Below are 19,772 nucleotides of genomic sequence, written 5' to 3'. Positions count from 1 at the left end.
GTGATTGTTTTGGACCTTTTAATCGCGCCATTAGTCTCTCATCTATCATACTCACTCAAGTCCCTCTAAGTCTACCTATTCGACAGAGCCTAGACAGGGTCGCACCCCCAAGTTTCTAACCCACCTCACATGCGAATGATGCAAGTGGGTTCCACCAACCACCCTCAATCTTAATCAAAACTATGTGTGTGTGTGTGTGTGTGTGTGTGTGTGTGTGTGTGTATATATATATATAGGTTTGATCAAATGTTCTACCGTCTTATGATAATGGCCTTGTGGTCAGGTCGGTACCACTTTTTCCTACTATCATTCATTATTTGATTGAATGATGTATTGGCCTTTTCTAAGAGTTCATAAGAATATATGTAGTTTCGTGTACCACTTTACATTACTATGTGTCGACGGTACTTGTGTACTTTTGTTCTTGGTAATGGTTGGTAAATGTGTTGAAATACTGTGTACAAAAACATTTTTGGGTGATTTATGGTAAAATATTAATTTCAGAATAATGATTATTTAGCCGAAAAAATCAGTCCAAATGAAAAGTGATTAAGAAGATAGCCAAAAAAAGTAATCCTTAGAGTCGAGACTAGGAGGAATGTAACAAATAAGTGCTTGGGCCAAAATTATTAAACATGCCTGCCCCCTTCGCAGACACCATTATTGCTTTCATTGCCGAACTTATTCTAATTCCAAGAACTCGGATCGGGAAAAAAATTAACACTTAAGTCGATATTTTATTCATTCAATTTTCATTCTTTACAGTGACAAGACTTGAATTAGAAGCATGTCTAGTAAAGTAACGTCTAATACGCCAGCAACTCCTGTCATATGAAATTGGGACCGGGTCAGGTGAATTCAATATCATACTGTTATCATGTTTGAGTTCTTTACAATAAGAGAGATTATAGTTGTAGAATTCATAATCTTTAAAATAAATATTTTATTATTTTGTTTGTATTAATGAGATGGTATCATTAACTAATTAAATATTAATACGTAATGATTGAATTCACTTAAAAAAAACTTTTATTTATATAATTAGAAAAAATTAATTAATAGCATGAATAGCAATGCAAAGATGTCTTTCTAGAACTTTCAACCCTTAGATATTTAAAAATTTATGAGTAACTAACTATATGTGTTGAAATTTATGTAATATCTAATGCATTAATTGAAGTGGGGTGGACAGAGTGTACCCCCCATGAAATTCCAAATACTGAGAATGAGAGGTTGGTGGGTGGAGGCACATTTAATAAGAGGACTTGAAGCAAAAACCATTCGGTGCAATTAATGACTTAAAAGGGCCATTGTGAACTTACTTGAAAACCAAAATCTAATATTTGCTCCAAAAGTGTGATCACTGGTGACTAAATACGACTAAAGTAGTATATATAACCTCCTCTTTGTGTTCTCTATCTCTCTATATATTAACATTTAAAAAGAAATAATAATAGGGAGATCGATGAATTAACTTAAAATAAGTATTGAATTTGACGTGTTTTTATCCACCTCATCTATATAAATAATTTTTAAAAATAATTATTTAACATATAATAAGAATGACCAACCACGTTAAATTCGATACTAATTAATTCGGTAATTTCTTTTCGGTTCCCTTATCATAACTCCTTAAAAATTAACTATTCACGTGAATATGTGTGAACGGTATCATTGGAGAAGTCCACATATGCTCTTGTAAGTATAATGGGTTGTTGACTTTCACGATGAATGTAATTTTCTAAATATTTACATACGTTTATGAATGAATATACAAACTTGTTTATAAAAAAAAAAATGACAAGATAGTGATACTCTAGGTATGAGCTATATATATGAACACATTCAACTTTTAAACGTATACATACATTCTAACATATTGATGTAAACATGCAAAAGTACAATTTCTTCTTTCGGTGGTATCCTGGAATTCACATGCATTTCTGTCCTTTAGACAGAAGAATTGGACCACACCATCTTTTATCATACATGTAATGTTTCATGCACATGCAATACAACTCTTGTTACCCATCCATGCATCAATACATAGTCTATAGAATAATATATGTATCTATACGTATGGATGGTTGGAGACCAAACAAAATTTACACCAGACAAAGTAATTAAATAGATTTTAAAATATTAAGTCTAAGAGAAGACATAATATACAATAAGAAAGAAAATGATTCCTGAACCAAAGATTTCAACCGAAATCCTTGACTGAATCATTTAGATTCAAATGGTGAGAGGTACTGAATCGGTTAGATGCAATTTGCGAGAGAATTCATCTTACCGACCCATAAATAAAAGCAAGAATGATGATTATGTTAAAATAGTGGTATTGTGTACCCAAAAAAAAAAAATCCTTGAATAATTAATTATTTTATTGGGCATCGATTCAAAGCTCTTTCCACCATGTTTTTTGAAATCCATAAAGGCTCTTCTTGTTCCGACCAATAAATTGGCCCACTTTGTAATGATTCAGTTTAGAATTAAGCCCAATTTGGCCCGTTTATGAATGTTCCAGCTCAGTTTGGCTTCTTTTTGTTGTGGATAATGATACAGTTTTAGAGTTCAGCCCAATTTGGCCCGTTTATGAATGTTCCAGCCCAGTTTGGCCCTTTTTGTTGTGGAAGGTAACCAAAATGTTAAATAGAAACTTCCAATTTCTTTTTAACACACAAATTATTAATCCTATTAATAAAGCATTGGTTTTAAAAGTAGAGTGGTTTGGAAAACAAATTTATTTTGAAACTGGTAAGAGAAATTCAATAAAAAGTTTGTGAAACTATTCATACTATTATTCTAATAGCTCTCTATTACACCCCATAACTGCATAAATTACTACCTTAGAAAAAATGGATGACGAGGCAACTAGTGAAATGAGTCATATGACATGTTTTATGGATGACGAGGCAACTAGTGAAATGAGTCATATGACATGTTTTATGATATTTAGAATTATTAAATTATATATCCTTTGGGGCCATTATGATGCATATGGGACGGCCCTTGGTAGTTAATTATGGGATGTTCTAAGATGTTCGATATCATTGAAAAAAAAACAGAGAAGTAAATACTATTTAATTTTTTACATAATTACTCAAAACAAAAAAGTAACAATTGGACAATGGGTCACTCAATGTAAAATTGGTCTTAAAGACCTCCAATATCAATGGTTCAAAACAATTTTCCATAAATATAAAACATTGAAGGGAGACTACTGACGTATTTGGAAAACAAATAAATGTTTTGGGAGAAACAAAAGGAGGTGGGGAAGGTGAAGGAGAGCACTTTTTCATAAAAAGTCTACATTTTTTCTTTCTATAAAAAGTGGATGGAAAAGGAGAGAATTGGAAAAAAAAGTATCCAAAAAAAGAACTTTTAAAGCACCTTTGATTTAATCTACTATGTCTTGTTTGGCACAAGAGATATACAGTTTTTTTTTTTTTTCTTTTTCGACAAGAGATATAAAGTTTAAAAGGTAGGAAATATGATAAGCAATGCATTTTTTTTTCCTTGGTTTGATAAATAATCTAATGACTCATTAAAAAAAATAATTAAAAAAAAACAAATGTGGGGTTCAAAAAGGTATATCTCATTGTATTTTAAAAAGGTTAATATATGACTTTTGTAACTTATTAGAATTCCCGCTCTCCATTATGAAACACAATTTTTTGGAGGATTTTATTTTAATAATCAATTGCAATTTTCCCAAAATTTAATGTAAATATTATTATTATTATTTACAAAAAAAAAAATTACTTTTAATTTTAAAATAAAAAAAATACCACCAAATCATAAGCTTGATGAAAAATTGCGAAACATACGTTATTTAATTAAAGTTCAAAAAATGTTATGTAATAAAAAACCACCATAAATAAATAAATAAGTAAATAAACGATATTTAATTAAAGTCTTACTTTAATACAAAGTCTAAAATAACCGCAATCTCAACCGTCAATGGGCATATTCACTCGCATATTAATACTCTCAAATCCCTCTTCGTAAATCTCAAATTAAAGCAAGGGTATTTAGGGAATTCAGTACACAATTTATTTCGTGACATCTCTAACAACCTGATGAAACAAAAACGCATAGTCGCCGTTGGATCATTATGATGATCGATGGACGGTCACAAATCAAAAGATTGACTAATAGTACGAGTGAGGTTAGAATGATTGGATTGAGATAGCGACTTTGACCGGAGAAGTGTTTTTAAAAAACGTTTTAGAGAGAGAAAGTGAGAGGTGTGAGGGTTGAATTTGTCTTTTTCGCAAGTTCTTCTCTGTTCAACGCAGAAGAGAGAGAAACAGGAGAACTCTCTCTCTCCTCTGAAACCTGAAGACGATATTTTTTTGGGAGAGAGAAAGAAAAATTAGGGTTTCGTTTTTGGAATCACAATGAATGTCATGCGTCGCCTCAAGAGCATTGCTTCTGGTCGCTCTTCTGTTTCGGATCCTGTAAATCTCTCTCTCTTTTCATTTATATGCGAGCATATATATATATATATATATATATAAAATGACATGAAAAAAAGAAAAAGAAATTATGAATATTCTCTGGAAATTAACAATTTACCTCAGCTTAGCTAATAGTTCTCAACATTTTTCTCAGCAACCAAACATGTCTCTACCACGCTAGTTTACTTGCATATAATATATATCATGGTCATGGTCATCATCATTTGTTCCGATTGGTGATCTCTGTTCTAGAATATTTGTGTGAGGTTATTGGATTATAGCTTTTCTTTTAGATGAATTTTATTTTAATTCAGTTGGCTCTTTTGTGTGACTTTTCATTCTTATGTGTGACTTTTCATTCTTACATTGTTTATACTCTTTTCACATTAATTATTTGCTGAACAGGTGTTTTATTTATATGCATTTGGATGTTTGTAGAACTTTAGTTATAAACATATACGTTATAATATGCATATGTTGATATACGTATGTAGATGTATGCATATTGTCTATATGTATATGTGCATAGTGTAGCTGTTTTGATTTATGGGTTCGCGTAGGCTTTGCAATTTGTTTCTCAATTATTTGAACTGCAAAATGGTTTGGAGGCACAATCTACATTGTGATTGTTGGGACTTGGGGAGATGTTAGTGTGCAGAAAGCTAACAGTTTGCATGGTTTAGGGCGTGCTTTGTTCAGTTTTCTGAGAACATTATTCTGTTTTATGAGAATTATATATCAGAAAATTAAACAAAAATCTGTCTGGTTGACAATTTTTGAGAACTGTTTTATGAAAATTTAAAAAAAGGCATGTTTTTAAAAAACTATCTTTTATAGTTCTCTGAAAACAGTTTTCTATTTTATGAGTTCTTGAGAATTAATTTCTGTTTTCTAAGAAAGAAACCAGAAATTGTACAAAAATCTGCAGTTTCTGAAAACTGTTTTACGAAAACTCAGTTAAAAAAAGGCACGTTTTCATAGAACTGTCAGAAATCTTGAGAACTTTTATCCTAAGTGACAAACCAAGCAAGCCCTAGTTGAATGAAAACAATAAGGAATTGTCTGATCGATAGTTTTTGGAAAATGTTTTTTGAAGCCTGAGTTATTGAAAATTGTTTTAGAGAACTGAACCAAAAATGTCACAAGAGTTGTTTCAATGGTGCTATTTTTATAGTTATTGCATAGAAGATAAGCTATACATGCTGTAAAAGCCATTGATGTTATGCATTAGTTCATTTTAAACTCTGTAACCAACAATGATCATAATTCACTTTGTAATGTATTATAGGCAATTGAGTTGCATCATTTGGTATTTATGTGCATTAGGTGAAACATTAATTTTAGTGTGCTCAATTTATAGGGGTTTGCTTGCTTCTAAATCAACACGTTGTGGTTTCTTATTTTGTATTTACCTTTTGTGTTTCTTATATGTTTGGATACGAGTATACGACTTATGGATAGGCTCGGGCATGGCCTAATGTCATAAAATTGTTTGATATTAGAGAGCAGTGAAGAAAGGGAATATAATGAATTTCATATATGTTTCTAGAGTGGATCTTCATTGATTGTTTGTTCCTGAGAGACCTTATATGAACATTCATATATTCAGATATGAATGTAAGTTGGGATGACTTTGTCTTTTTTGAATGTGGAACAAGCAATCAAAGAAGATCCACTCAAGAGGGGTCCATAGGATTAGAATTGCAGGATCGGATTAAGAATCTTAAGATTCTATAAAAAGATTAGAACAGTAACTCAAACTAACTTTATAAATTATTATTGATATAAGTAGAGAATAAGGCTAAATATCCAAATTAGACAATCTAGCAAAATTAATTAACATTGAAAGATACTAAGACACATGACAAACACTTAAAATCAGCATAACAATCGAGCAAAATCTCACAGACAAAATTAAAGCCTAGTAGAGAGAGAAAAGTACAATTTAGTTACCTAATTGTGAGCAATTTAGTTGAAAGGGTTACTTTTTGGTTTTTTAAAAAAGGAACAAAATAGATATAGAAAGAACAAGGGAAAAAAAATGAAGTCTTTCTTTTATTTTTTGTTTCAGAATTGACAGAGAATAGGTAGAAAAATAAAATTCTTTTTGTTCTTTGTACTGAAAAAGAAAGAAGAAAAGAGAAATTAGGAAGAATATAATAAAATAGAGGGAAATTTTGAACCATACCTTTGAAATTCAGAGTTGATTGTCTCTACATTTGATGTTCATTTCTTTGTTTTTATTTTATTTTAATTTTTTAATGTAATTGGGCTAAACTGTTGGACGTTATATTTAAAATGATTAAATTTGTTAGTCCAAAATTAATTGTAGGTCCAAATAAATCCGGAAGAAGAAAAAAAATAACACGATTTAGTAGAATTGGTAGGATCAGAGATTTTGAATGGGATCGGGATCAGTTTGGCTATTTCGAATCGTAAGATTCTAAGATCCAGAATCGGGATTTTAATAGGGTCATCCACTCTAAAAGCATATATGAAATTCATTATGTTTCCATTCTCCACTGCTCTCTATACTAAACAATTTTATGACATTGGTCCATTCCCGAGCCTATCCATAAGTCATATACTTGTATCTAAACATAGGAGCAACACAAAAAATAAATGCAAAATAAGAAATCATAACATGTTGATTTAGAAGCAAGAAAACCACTATAAACTGAGCACACTAAATGGACTCTACAGCTTTCGCAGCATGTATAGCTTATATTCTATGCAATAAATATTGTAATAGCGCTATTTGCACAAACTCTTAGGACATGTTTGGTTCAGTTCTTTACGACAATTTTCAATAACTCTGTCTTTAGAAAACATTTTCCGAAAACTGTCAACCGGACGAATTTTGAACTAATTTCTGTTTTTCGGTAGTCTGCTAACAGAAAACTAATCCGAGCAGACTTTTCGCTTCCTGCACATCAACTCCAATTCGAACTTTTGACCTGCTAAAGAGAATTTCAATTTATTTTCTTTTAGGGTGGGGATTCTGGCATAAAAAGGGTCAAGGTTGACCAAGAAACAGATCAGAAGGTTACTGGTGAATCACAATCCATGGAGAAATGTTTCACCGGTCCAGAGCAGCATATGGCTTCTACATCTCTGGAAACTGCCACAAGCTCATCCCATGTATCTTCTATTGCTAAAACTGACAAATCTGGTTATGATGAGCTTCCCAAAGAAATGCATGAAATGAAAATCAGAGATGATAAAACTGATAACTATGATGATAAGGTAATAGGTCATTGTTGATTCATTGTTCATTTTTTATTCTTATATTTTTTTGTCTTTTGGCTGTTTTCTTTTCTTGTTAGAGGTTAGAAACTTCCCATACCTGTAGTGTCACTAACTTTGATTTACATCATGTAGGAAATGGAAACTGCTATTGTTAGTGGTAGTGGAACAGAAACAGGTCAGATAATTTCCACAACAATAGGTGGTCGAAATGGACAACAAAAACAGGTTATTTGATTTCCCTGGTTGTACGTTGCTACAATTCATAGGACCACTGTTCTCTTCCCTCCTTTTGTTTGCCAGCATTTCTGTTTGGAAATATTTTTTATTTATTTTAATATTTTATGCTTGGGTCTATAACTGCAATCACGGCTCTATAATCCTCATACTTGAGCTGACTGCTGCCTAGGGTTGTTAGTTCTCCTTAATAAGTTCATATTCCGCAAAAATAGCCTATTAAAAGTGTTTTTTTTTTTCCTTTAATGTGGTCCACAGACAATCTCATACATGGCAGAGCGTGTGGTTGGCACTGGTTCATTTGGCGTCGTCTATCAGGTACTAGTAATTGTTTGGCATGTGTCTGCACGAAAACCTGAGGTTTTGGTTACCCAGATACTGTTGTTAATACGGTTCATTATACGTTTTATTATTTGTATGTTTTAGGCAAAATGCCTGGAAACCGGTGAAACTGTCGCAATAAAGAAGGTGCTGCAGGATAAGCGATACAAAAACAGAGAACTCCAGATTATGCGCTTGCTTGACCATCCTAATGTTGTTCAACTAAAGCACTGTTTCTTTTCAACTACTGAAAAAGATGAGGTGTACCTAAATCTTGCTTTAGAATATGTATCCGAAACTGTCCACCGAGTCTCAAGACACTATAGCAGGATTAGCCAATATATGCCTATTATTTATGTACAGCTGTATACATACCAGGTGAATTTGAAATTCTGCTTTTATTTATATTCTAGTTCAATTTTTCTGTGGCTTCCAAGGGGAAGAGAAGGAGGGGGGGTTCCTTCTACCTACATTTCTATTTTCAGCCTACATGTTCTTGATTTTGACGATAAATTGTTCTTTGTGTTATATTTTCTCTTTTGTAGATTTGTCGTGCTCTTAATTACATCCACAATGTTATTGGTGTATGTCATCGTGATATCAAACCACAGAATCTGTTGGTAAGATTTCATACCCTTGTGTATCAATTATCATTATAAAGGGATATTTCAATCCCAGTTATTCTATCTTCTTTAGCACTCTGGTTTGTGGATTGAAATTATAGACTTCTAGTGGATTTTGGACGGCATGTTAGGGCTGATGTTAACTTATTCTCTCACTCCTTTTTTAGTGTTTTGATATTTGCATTTTGTGCCCTGAAAGAACCTGCCAGCATTTTGTGAAACATAAAAAACATGTCTCCCATCCCCCTTTCTTCCTTCTCTTTCTTTTTGTGTGTGCACATGCTGTTTGTTTTGTACTGTATTATTACATATTAGATATAAGTCTGTATTGTACAACTTTTTTGTAAAAAAAAATATTTTAAAAAATCCTGTTGGAGTTATTATAGTATATGTGGCTTGTGTCTTCAACAATCTTCAATCACCATCTTATATGCAACAACAGAAAATGATTGTCTTTGAGGTATTACACAGTTGGGATAACCGACATTGAATGGCTGTACGGTGTTTAGTGCGACCTATGCCGAGGGTTGGTTTAACAATGCCATTATATTTTTATGAGATACCTGCTGCCCAAACGTGCGAGTTGGTCGATGCTGTGCATCAAAATTTATGGCATCGCATCACTTTTGAGAATAAAGCCATTTTTTTCTTCTGAAAAGCATTTGAAATGTATGTAAGCAATGATTATTTTGGAAAGAAGAATAAAAAACAGTAACTTTGACAAACACATGCATCCATCTCTCTATTTGGGTTGCTTGCTGTTTTAAAACATTAATGCTTTGCATAACAATCAAAGCCCATTTCTGTGCTCAACTCAACAAAGTCTTTTCTCAACTTCTTGAGGTCGGCTACGTGAATCCTACTTTTCTGTTTTGTTTTAAGGCCACAGTCTTAATCAAACCACATGTTGTCGTAAATTTCCTTACTAACTCTATATCTGTTAGTTTTGGTCTTCACCTTCCCCTAGCATTTACTTTCACCGTGGACCATGTTACTCTTCCTAATTGGTACACTTGGTGTTCTTTGCACATGTCCAAACCATATTAATAAGTTTTCTCTCATTTTATCTTCAATTGGTGCTACTTTAACCATCTCATGAATGTGTTTATTTCTAATTATATCTTCTTTTTTGTCTTGACGCACATCCGTCTCAACATTTACATTACTGCCACTCACTTTATGCATTTGTTGTTTCTTATCTGTCCAAAATTCTATCCCATAAAAATAATTGAGCTAATAGTTGTCTTATAGAACTTCCCTTTCAATCTTTCAGAGATACACGCCAATGGCATAATATACTAGAAGCATTCCTCCACTTAACTCATATTGCCTTGATTCTATTATTTCCGAAACCATGATATATATATATATATATATATATATATTGAAGTGGTTTGATTTGTGTACTGTTTCTGCATTTTTGTGGTAAAAGCATTGTTACTTGGTAAAATGGTGATGGTTCTAGTAGTTTGAAGTTTACATAACCCACAATCATGATTCTGTTTAGTTGAAATCTTGTAATGTTTTTGGGATATGTCCTATATCAAGTCATTTTCATGATACCTTAAATCCCCAACCTCAAATCCCAAAAGATTTGTTTATGTGTTTCCAAGGTGTATTTAATTGAAGTTTGATGCTTGCTGCAGGTTAATTCCCACACCCACCAGCTAAAACTATGCGATTTTGGGAGTGCAAAGATGTTGGTATGTCTGCACATCTTGAAATTCGAGGTTGCCTTATGATATAGCAAATTTGAGATTTATTTCCCCTGTTGTAGGTGCCTGGTGAACCCAACATATCATATATTTGCTCGCGCTATTATAGGGCTCCAGAACTGATCTTTGGGGCTTCAGAATATACAACTGCAATTGATATGTGGTCTGTTGGTTGTGTTTTGGCTGAACTACTTCTGGGACAGGTGGGTGTATATCTTGACTTACCTTTAGCAGTGATATAGCTAAATTTCAAACATCAACAATTTTGTTAGGCATTTAGTTGATGCAAGAGGTTCCACTTCATCTCACAGGAACGCAGTTGGATCATGCTGATAGACATGTTGTTTGTGCCAACTACGACTCATTTAGTTATTTAAATACTTCGCTTTGCCTTTTTTGAAATTATGAAATTTGGTAGTAGTCTTATGGTCTTGGTGCATGGCAGTGTGGATATTTATAATCTATCATCCTACATGTAACTTCAAAATTCTAGTATGTTATGACCTTATCAGCGTCTATTATATTAAGCATCCCTTGACGGAATTGGGACATCCATTTTTCATCGTTATGCTTTTGGAACTTCATTTTCAATTGTGAACATGAAGTTAGGTTCTGATGTGTATTGGACATTGCATTATGTGCAGCCGCTGTTTCCGGGGGAAAGTGGGGTTGACCAGCTGGTGGAAATTATTAAGGTTCAAGTGATTTCTTATTTATTTATCTGCTGTTATTATATTCTTTATTGGGAGCATTCTCTTAGTATTTCTTCCCCGTGTTTTTTGTGGTGTTCTATGTTAGATTCTGGGGACACCTACCAGAGAGGAAATTAAGTGCATGAATCCAAATTACACCGAATTTAAGTTTCCTCAGATTAAAGCTCACCCATGGCACAAGGTTTGTTGACAATTCTCTTACAAGGATGCTGCTTCAGCTGATCTTGATTGATGTTGGGTGCATTATTCTGTGACAACCAAAATCTTACATACTCTTATTTTCTAGCTATTTCACAAGCGAATGCCACCTGAAGCAGTGGATCTTGTATCAAGGATGCTCCAGTATTCACCAAATCTACGTTGCACTGCTGTAAGAAATTTAAGTTTTTTTCTTGTTCCACTGTGTAATCGATTGCTGCTTAAACCAGTTATTGTCATAGCATGAGTTGGTATTGTTGGTCCTTACTCGAGGGAGCCATATATATGCTAGTCAAATTTGATCAATATAGTTTGGATATACCTTTTGGTTGTATATTACCTCTCCTGTTGCATAAATCTTTTTGAATTGTTGAAGAAATTGTGAAGTGAGGTTCACTCAGACTTTTTCAGTAAGTAAAAAAACTCAATCCTTAATTTCAGTTGGAGGCTTGTGCGCACTCCTTTTTTGACGATTTGAGGGATCCAAATGTAAGCTTGCCAAACGATCGGCCCCTTCCTCCTCTATTCAACTTCACACCTCAAGGTGAGTGCTGTGTTCTTTTCCTGTGTTTTCTTTTGTGGCTTGATAATTCTTCTCTTTCTGATCAAGCCAAGCCTTTTCCAGAGCTCTCTGGTGCTTCTCCTGAGCTTTGTGAACGTCTCATTCCCGAGCATGCAAAGAAATGAAGTTGTGAAACAGGCAAAGATTTTGCATCTGGAGGCAAATGATCAAACGGGTTTTTGGATTGCTTAGTTCCCCACATGAGACATGCTACAAATGCCGAACTAGTCTGTTGAGGCACACCATCGTGGCCTTCCACAGAGCGGTTTTGATGAAATTGAGTGACTTAAAAAATGAGTTTATGGGGATGCAGGTTGCTCAGTAAGGTGGTCTTCACAAAGGATGTGTCGGCAGAGTTGCGAAGCGCATGGAGTGGAGCTGCTCGGCGATGAGGTTCCAACACTCGCTCGATATATTTTCAATGTGTTATTGTTTTATGCTTTTGACTGTTACAGATGAGTTGTCACAGTTGTCATTCTCTGTAATGTAGTAGTTACGTATCCAGTTAGTGTATACTGGTTTGTTGACATTTTGGTGTTGAATGAGTGCGAGTTTGTCATGGCCTAACCCCTTTGAAATACTACTACTATGGTACTACCATTCTTTTGTAGGTAAGAAAAACACAGCATCATCATTATTGGGGGACTAAATATCCCCGAGACTTCTCTCAACGGAAAGGACACGTCTAGGCAAATGTGATGATTGATGAATTAGCATTTTTATTTGTGTTGAAATTTATTTCAATTAAAAGATGTTTTTGATCATATGGTAGAAAATCGTGACCACCCCCATATGAATGGTGATATAATCTAACCTCGTATTTGTAAATATATTAATATAATGTCGTGTCATTTTTTGAGTCGAAATTTAACTGTCCCATCGTTAATGGACCAAAGACTTCATCCCAAGGCGTGGACTCTCGTACTAGCGTTCTCACTAATGTTTTAATTAAAAATTGAATTCTGGATCAAACACCAAACCATACACCTAAAGTGCCCCATCCATTTTTATTGAATAATTAAAAAAATATATATCAAATAACTAAAGGTCACATCCATAAATTCGCTTCATAAAAAATAAATAAAATTACTTCATGTCTCATATTATTATTATTATTTTTTTTGTCAAGCCTCATATTGTATTTGACCCTTGTAAAAATATATATGAAAGAATACTTAGATCCTCCTTATCTTCATTTACACTATAGTTACTGCTAATATGGATCAATAATAAATGAATTTATTTTTAATTTTGTAAGTGATATCTATTTATCATATTTGATTTAATAATAATTAAAGATGATATGTCCATTTATTATTGATACACATTAACCGTGGGTATAGTGTAGATCGCATTAGTTAAAACCTAAGTATTATTCATATATATTTACTTTTGAAACACTGATATGGACCAATAATAAATGAATACATTCTATTTTAATTTAATAATTAAAAATAACATATTAATTTATTATTAGTCCATATAGTGTAGATCTCATTATTTAGGACCTAAATATTATTCTATTATGCCAACTCATCAAAACATAATCCAAACAAATAAAGAATATTAGCTAGCTTTGAAATTGAATCGTTATTAAAATCAACATTCGATTACTGGTTTTTACCTTGACCTTATCCTTGTTAGTAGGATTATATACAACTTTTTCTGAAAAGGTCGGTCCAAATGTAAACTAGATTTGGGATCAATAATACCAAACCGGAACACCGGTCACGACTCCACTGGAAGCCCTATCTGCCGCCGGAGTCGCCATCCACGGCCGCGAGCATGATGCGGCACAACTGGAACTGGAATTTTCTGGCCCATTCGTTTTCACCGACAGATTAATAATCCCGTTCCGCTCCCCATTACCATCCCTCAACCTATAACTCAAGAAGTGCAAGTAGTTGTCCGGCGTGTAACCTCCGACGAAGTCAGTCGCAGGAATCCTCGCCGCCCCAATCAACTTATCGCCGGAACCAGTCCTGCAATGCACCTCCACCGTCACGAACCGCGCGTGAACCGGCATGTCCACCGCCAGCTTGTCGTTCCACACCGGGTAGCTTCCGCCTTCGGTGTCGAGCCTCGACGTTTGTGCCTTACCGGAGTCGGTTCGGACCACGACGAAAGCGTTTTTCTTCACCGATCGTTTTCGATCCGTACGTAGACCCTCGCCGGAGATCACCGTGATTTCAATCGCGCGTGACATTGTCGACATATATCAGGGGTTTATATATGTGCCCTTATTGATGATTGAATGTTTATGGGGGTTATGGAATATGGATCTGAATATGTGACTGTGTGTATTTATAAAGGGTTTTTGAAGGAAACTGGAGGGAAATAAGAGAGAAGGAGAGAGGAAGGTAGAGAGAGAAAGAGAGGATGTTTCTAAATTTACTGTCTCACACGTAGTAGATGAATTCAAGTTTGGCGTGTGGTTTGTTTGCTTTTGATTTGTTCAAAGTATTGCCAATCCAGCAAACACTTTTAGTGCGTATAAAGCACGCTCTGTATTTATTGTAGTAATAATTATATATGTTACTAATATTTTAATTTTATTAAAATACATCAATTAAATAAATTTATCATTAATTTTATTAAAAATTAAACATTCATTTTAATAAAATAATTTGTTAAATAATTAAAGGTACAAATGGCATTTTACATTTATGGAAAAGAATATGTTTCTTTGGCCTCTAATTTGGAGGGATGAAAAGAATGAGTCAAAGGAATATTTCATCATACTTTCCTCGTTTTTTCCTTTGAATTAAATAAGGTCTAGAATTTGAGTCAAGTTAGAAATAAAATTGTACGTGTCAATAAATTTCTTTCCTTTTTTTTCTTTTAATTAAATAAAGCATTAAAGTAGAAGATTGATAAAGATAAATAAAGAAATTGTTTTCAAGTGTTACCTCCTTAACTTTAATAAAAATTAAATAATCATTCTAAACTTAGTAAAGTTTAACAAACTAATTTGGTAAATAATTAAAGGGTAAAAAATGGTATTTCACATTTATAGAGAAATTTTTCTCTGTTTTCTTTAATTTTTGGAAGGATGAAAGGAGATGCTTTGTGCAACTTTCCTCGATACTTCCTTCCAGCTAAAAATAAAGTTTCCAAAGTACCCAATTTATTATGAGACAGAGTCACAGAGGGGGTATACTTCCCGCCTCCTAACCCATAAGTAGAAAATTCCTTCTACCTGATCCAATAAAGTTGACACCTATATGTAAATTATGTAATATTAAAAAAAAAAATCAAATTGAAACAAATTCACTCTTAGTATATATATATTAGTCTAACTAGGACATAACATGTAACAAATTCAATGCATAATCCATAAAATACATACTTAGGTTCAGTCAATCATGTGTTGAGCATGAGGATATGTGTCTAACAAGCAAATTTGATTATTTAAATTTATTAATACCTCTACATAAACTTATTTGATTCATAACACGTGAAATAAGTAACCTAAAAGAGATTTTAGAAATATGAACGTATGAATATTTGGTGTTATTGTATATTTGAATTAAAGATTTCGATAAAGGTTGATTTATAATCACACTTGATGTATTTAAACAATTAGTAGTTAATTATTCTTACAAATCCTAATGTTCACCAACTTTGATTAATGGAAGCAGAAACCTGTTACCAAACTATGAACATATACGTGACGTAATGGACGTACGTGATGTATGATGTATCTAATTAATCTATAATTAAAAACGTACTTTGTGCGCTTTGACAAATAGAAGAATTATTTGAATATTCTGTGCTTTGGCGGCTTTATGGATTCCGAAGACAACGATTTATGACCCTGTCAACGGTACAAGAGCGCAGTTTCTAGTATATTTCTTCTCCATACATGCCATAACATGGCCGTTGTTTACCATTCTCTTCCGGGTTCATTCCCAGAAACAAGTCGCCAGTTTCCACTCATTTTCTGCCCATGCTTCTTCATCTATTCTCAATCCATAAATCCGCGCGCGTAATGTGTGCGTGTTTATATATATATATATATATATATATATATATGAATTATATATTGATGTAATATAGGCTATAGCTGTTCTTGTGTTCTGTACCATTTTGGAATGTAAAATAGTTGCTCAATGGTCTAGGCGTTCCTAAGAACTAGAGGTGCACAAAAAATCATTAGAACTTGTATGAACTTAACTGAATCGTCACTTCACTTCTTTTACAATTTTGTTCTGATTTCAAATCATTGATTTACAGCTCCAATTCTAAGTCCGTTAGAGAGAATGATTCTTTATCTAATGATATATGTTCTGGCACCCATTGTTATTTTGCATTTGCATTTTCGTTTTCAAATAATGTTTTTGTAGCAGTCTGTTCATCTGTGAATGGAAGTATATTTGAAACTTAAAATTAGTTGCAAGATTTTTTAAAGTAAAAACATAAAAATATGTTTAATAGTGTCAAAGTACTAGTACTACCATTGAGGGACAATATGGCTAGTAATTAAAAGGCTGTGTTTTTTTTTTTTTTTTTCAATTTTTGGGGGAGTATACCACTATAGGAAATAACGCAATAGTAGCAATTTCCAAACACGGTCAAAGTCTACAGTCTTCGTAACTTAGTGTAATTGTAGGGCCCTTAACTATAATTTTAGTAGTCAAACACCATTTATTAAAAAATTCAAGTTATTCGGTAGTGTTACGTATTCATCCATTTATACTTATGTTATTTTTCATTTGAATCTAATATAGGACAACTCTCCCTTTATAACGTTTTCTCCCATTCGAATCCGCGCAACGCCCTAGTTACGGTCGGACCACCTTACCTACTCGGTGTGAAGACCTAAACGCTTGATATCAACTGTAACTGGTGAGTGCTTGCCCATTTATCCAGAAACTTAAGCGGTTAGATAGTGCTGCATACCCACTTATTTATACCCTTATCACTTCCCATCCTGTTCCTATTTAGGACAAGTCTCCTCTTATAAGTTTATAACAGTTAAGTACTTCACTACTACTTTCTTAACTTCCAAGGTGAAATGTTTAAATTCAAGGCAAGTCTCTCAAAAACATTGCAGAGTTCACACTAGAGACCAGAGAGAATGATATATAGTGTATAATAGCTAAAGCTCTTGTCTATCAATTTGTTTTAGTTCTCATATTGCATTGATATAAATATTTACAGATCCAGAGATATATTATCACATGCCACTTCATCAAAACATAACCCAAATGATTTTCATTGCTTGGCTTGCTTTGAAAGAAAGGTATGTTGAGAACCCTTGATATTTCTGCCACAGGCTACTAATTACAGTACTACCCCCAATCCTTTGGATCATCTCTTTTTTCAGATGCCAATACACAAAACTACTTTGAAATACTGCCAACACCTCACTAGATTTGATATCAATAATACCAAACTGGAATGCCTGTCAAGGCTCCACCAGAAACCTTATCCGCTGCCGGAGCCGCCATCCACGGCCGCGAGCACGAAGCCGCACAACTCGAATTTTCCGGCACCTTCATTCTCACCGACAGATTAATAATCCCGTTCCGCTCGCCACTGACATCCCTCAACCTGTAACTCAAGAAGTGCAGGTAGTTATCCGGAATGTAACCTCCGACGAAGTCCGACTCCGGAATTCTCGCAATCCCAATCACTTTGTTGCCGGAACTAGTCTTGCATTGCACCTCCACCGTCATGAACCGCGAGTGAACCGGTATGTCCACTACCAGCTTCTCATTCCACACAGGGTAGCTTCCGCCTTCGGTGTCGAGCCTCGTTGCTTCGGCCTTACCGGAGTCGGTCCGGACTACGACGAAAGCATTTTTCTTCACCGGATGTTTTGGATCCACTCGTAGTCCTTCACCGGAGATCACCGTGATTTCTATCGAGCGTGACATTGTTTGTTGATTATTGTCTGAATGTTTGAGCGGAGTTGTTTATCTGTGTGTGTATGTATATATAAGGGTTTTGAAGGAAGTGGAAGGGAAAGAAGAGAGAAAGAAAGAGAAGGGTTTTGAAGGAAGTGGGAGGGAAAGAAGAGAGAAAGAAGGAGGAGGTTTCGAGAAAGTGGGAGGCTGTTTCTGTTTGCAGTATGATTTTGATTAGTTCAAACTTTTAGAAATCCCACCCGCATTTATAGAGCGTGAGTGTATGCTTTACTTTACATCAATTAAACGAATGTAAGGTAAAGGACAACTACACCCATGGTTGGATAAAAGAAAAACTTATCTATTTTTGGACAAAGGCACCCATGTACATAAAAAATTGATCAAATTACCCTTTGACCATTTAAAAGACTTTTTAAACTTTATAATTTAATAAATTTGACCAATCTACCTTCGAATAATTTATGCATAAAAAAAAGTAAAAAAAAAAACTTTATATTGTTCACTTTTTTTATTTTTTTATTTTTTATTTATTTTGGTTATCTACTTTATAAATGTTCCAACTTCATAAAAATGTAGACGTCTAAAATGATTTTTTGATTCAATACATATATTTCAAATAAAATATATTTTGTTATTTCTTCTTTTCTTTTTCTTTTTTATTAAGAAGTTAGGAAATTTATAAAGTAAATAACAAATTTTTTTTTTGGTTACTTTTTTTTATGCATAAATTGTTCACGAGAATAGATTGGTCCAATTTATTAAATTATAAAGTTAAAAAAGTCTCCTAAACAGTTAAAGGGTAATTTGGTTAATTTCTCATATAAAGGAGGTGTCTTTATTTATTTTTGAACTTTCAAGGAGTGTCTTTGTCCAAAAAATAGATAAATTTCATCTTAATGTCTTTTTACTTAATCTCAAGAGATGTAACTGTACTTTATCCATAAATTTATTATATACCCGTTCCCTCAATCTTAATAGAATTTGGTAACCACCTCTGAATTGTGTTACCAAATTCTAAACATCTGGCGTAATGTGCATGATGTATACAATCTACAATTAAACTACAACGTATTAAAAACATAATTCTGACTTGTGACAAATAGTAGAATTATTAGAAATAATAATAATAATAATAATAATATATACACTAGTGGTGGATTTGACTGTTTATCCATTCCATGCTTTGTCAAACATAAAAATTCTGCGATTTGGCGGCTTGTACCTAACTAGAGTAGGTGCATGTGGTTTAATAGAGTTAGGTTCAAATGTTGCGGTCATTTGCTACGGCTGGTCCAAATTTTAAGATCTATATTTTAGAAATCGAATTCAACAGTGTAAGGGTGGCAATTCGTTCTGATGTAAAAGTATCATACTTCCGTTACTAATTAGCTCCTACCTACTCCCTCAATTCTAGAAGGATGATTAGTCATAAATAAAAAAAGCATTCGATAAAATAAGATGCTAACTATTTTGTATAGGTCGAAAACCAAACAAGTCCGGATTAAGTTCAAATAGGTAAATCTAAAATTAGCTCATTTAATAATCATGTCAAGAATCTTCAAAACTAACCCAATTCGTTTATTAAGCAATAAACGCGTTAATCCATTTAATAACTTGTATATTAAAACGAGACATTTAATATTTAATCAAATAATAAATAAATAAATAATTGTCACAATTAACCCAAATATTTAAAATAAAAAGAAAAATCATAAAATATATATAAGGTTTATGTCGAAATGACTTAACTATCTATAGTAATTGAGTTTAAACATGTACATATTGTATATGTTATATTCACGATTATAACATGTTGAGTTA

At 33.3% G+C, this 19,772-nt stretch overlaps 3 protein-coding genes across 3 annotated transcripts; 1 reads left to right on the top strand and 2 right to left on the bottom strand.

Moving 5' to 3' along the window:
• The first annotated feature begins 4,233 nt into the window (after positions 1-4,233).
• LOC132299049 (shaggy-related protein kinase epsilon-like) lies at positions 4,234-12,661 on the top strand. Its single transcript, XM_059795484.1, has 13 exons — positions 4,234-4,463; positions 7,455-7,709; positions 7,845-7,937; positions 8,205-8,264; positions 8,373-8,645; positions 8,813-8,887; positions 10,537-10,593; positions 10,668-10,808; positions 11,250-11,300; positions 11,404-11,499; positions 11,605-11,688; positions 11,958-12,060; positions 12,142-12,661. Exons 1-13 carry the CDS (start codon positions 4,404-4,406, stop codon positions 12,201-12,203), a joined length of 1,410 nt encoding a protein of 469 aa, XP_059651467.1. The 5' UTR covers positions 4,234-4,403; the 3' UTR covers positions 12,204-12,661.
• Positions 12,662-13,649: 988 nt separating this feature from the next.
• LOC132298598 (BON1-associated protein 2-like) lies at positions 13,650-14,450 on the bottom strand. The gene has a single exon (XM_059794999.1). The coding sequence runs from the start codon at positions 14,291-14,293 to the stop codon at positions 13,781-13,783; it is 513 nt and encodes a 170-aa protein (XP_059650982.1). The 5' UTR covers positions 14,294-14,450; the 3' UTR covers positions 13,650-13,780.
• A 2,732-nt stretch (positions 14,451-17,182) lies between these two features.
• LOC132298597 (BON1-associated protein 2-like) lies at positions 17,183-18,112 on the bottom strand. Its single transcript, XM_059794998.1, has one exon. It carries the CDS (start codon positions 17,958-17,960, stop codon positions 17,463-17,465), a length of 498 nt encoding a protein of 165 aa, XP_059650981.1. The 5' UTR covers positions 17,961-18,112; the 3' UTR covers positions 17,183-17,462.
• Between the last annotated feature and the right edge of the window lie 1,660 nt (positions 18,113-19,772).

Source organism: Cornus florida, unplaced genomic scaffold (genome assembly GCF_030987335.1).
Source record: "Cornus florida cultivar Cherokee Brave unplaced genomic scaffold, ASM3098733v1 CherokeeBrave_3.0.0_Hap2_Chr03, whole genome shotgun sequence".
Taxonomy (NCBI): domain Eukaryota; kingdom Viridiplantae; phylum Streptophyta; class Magnoliopsida; order Cornales; family Cornaceae; genus Cornus; species Cornus florida.
The sequence above is the reverse complement of the archived record's forward strand: the minus strand, read 5'-3'. Positions and strand labels throughout refer to the sequence as shown.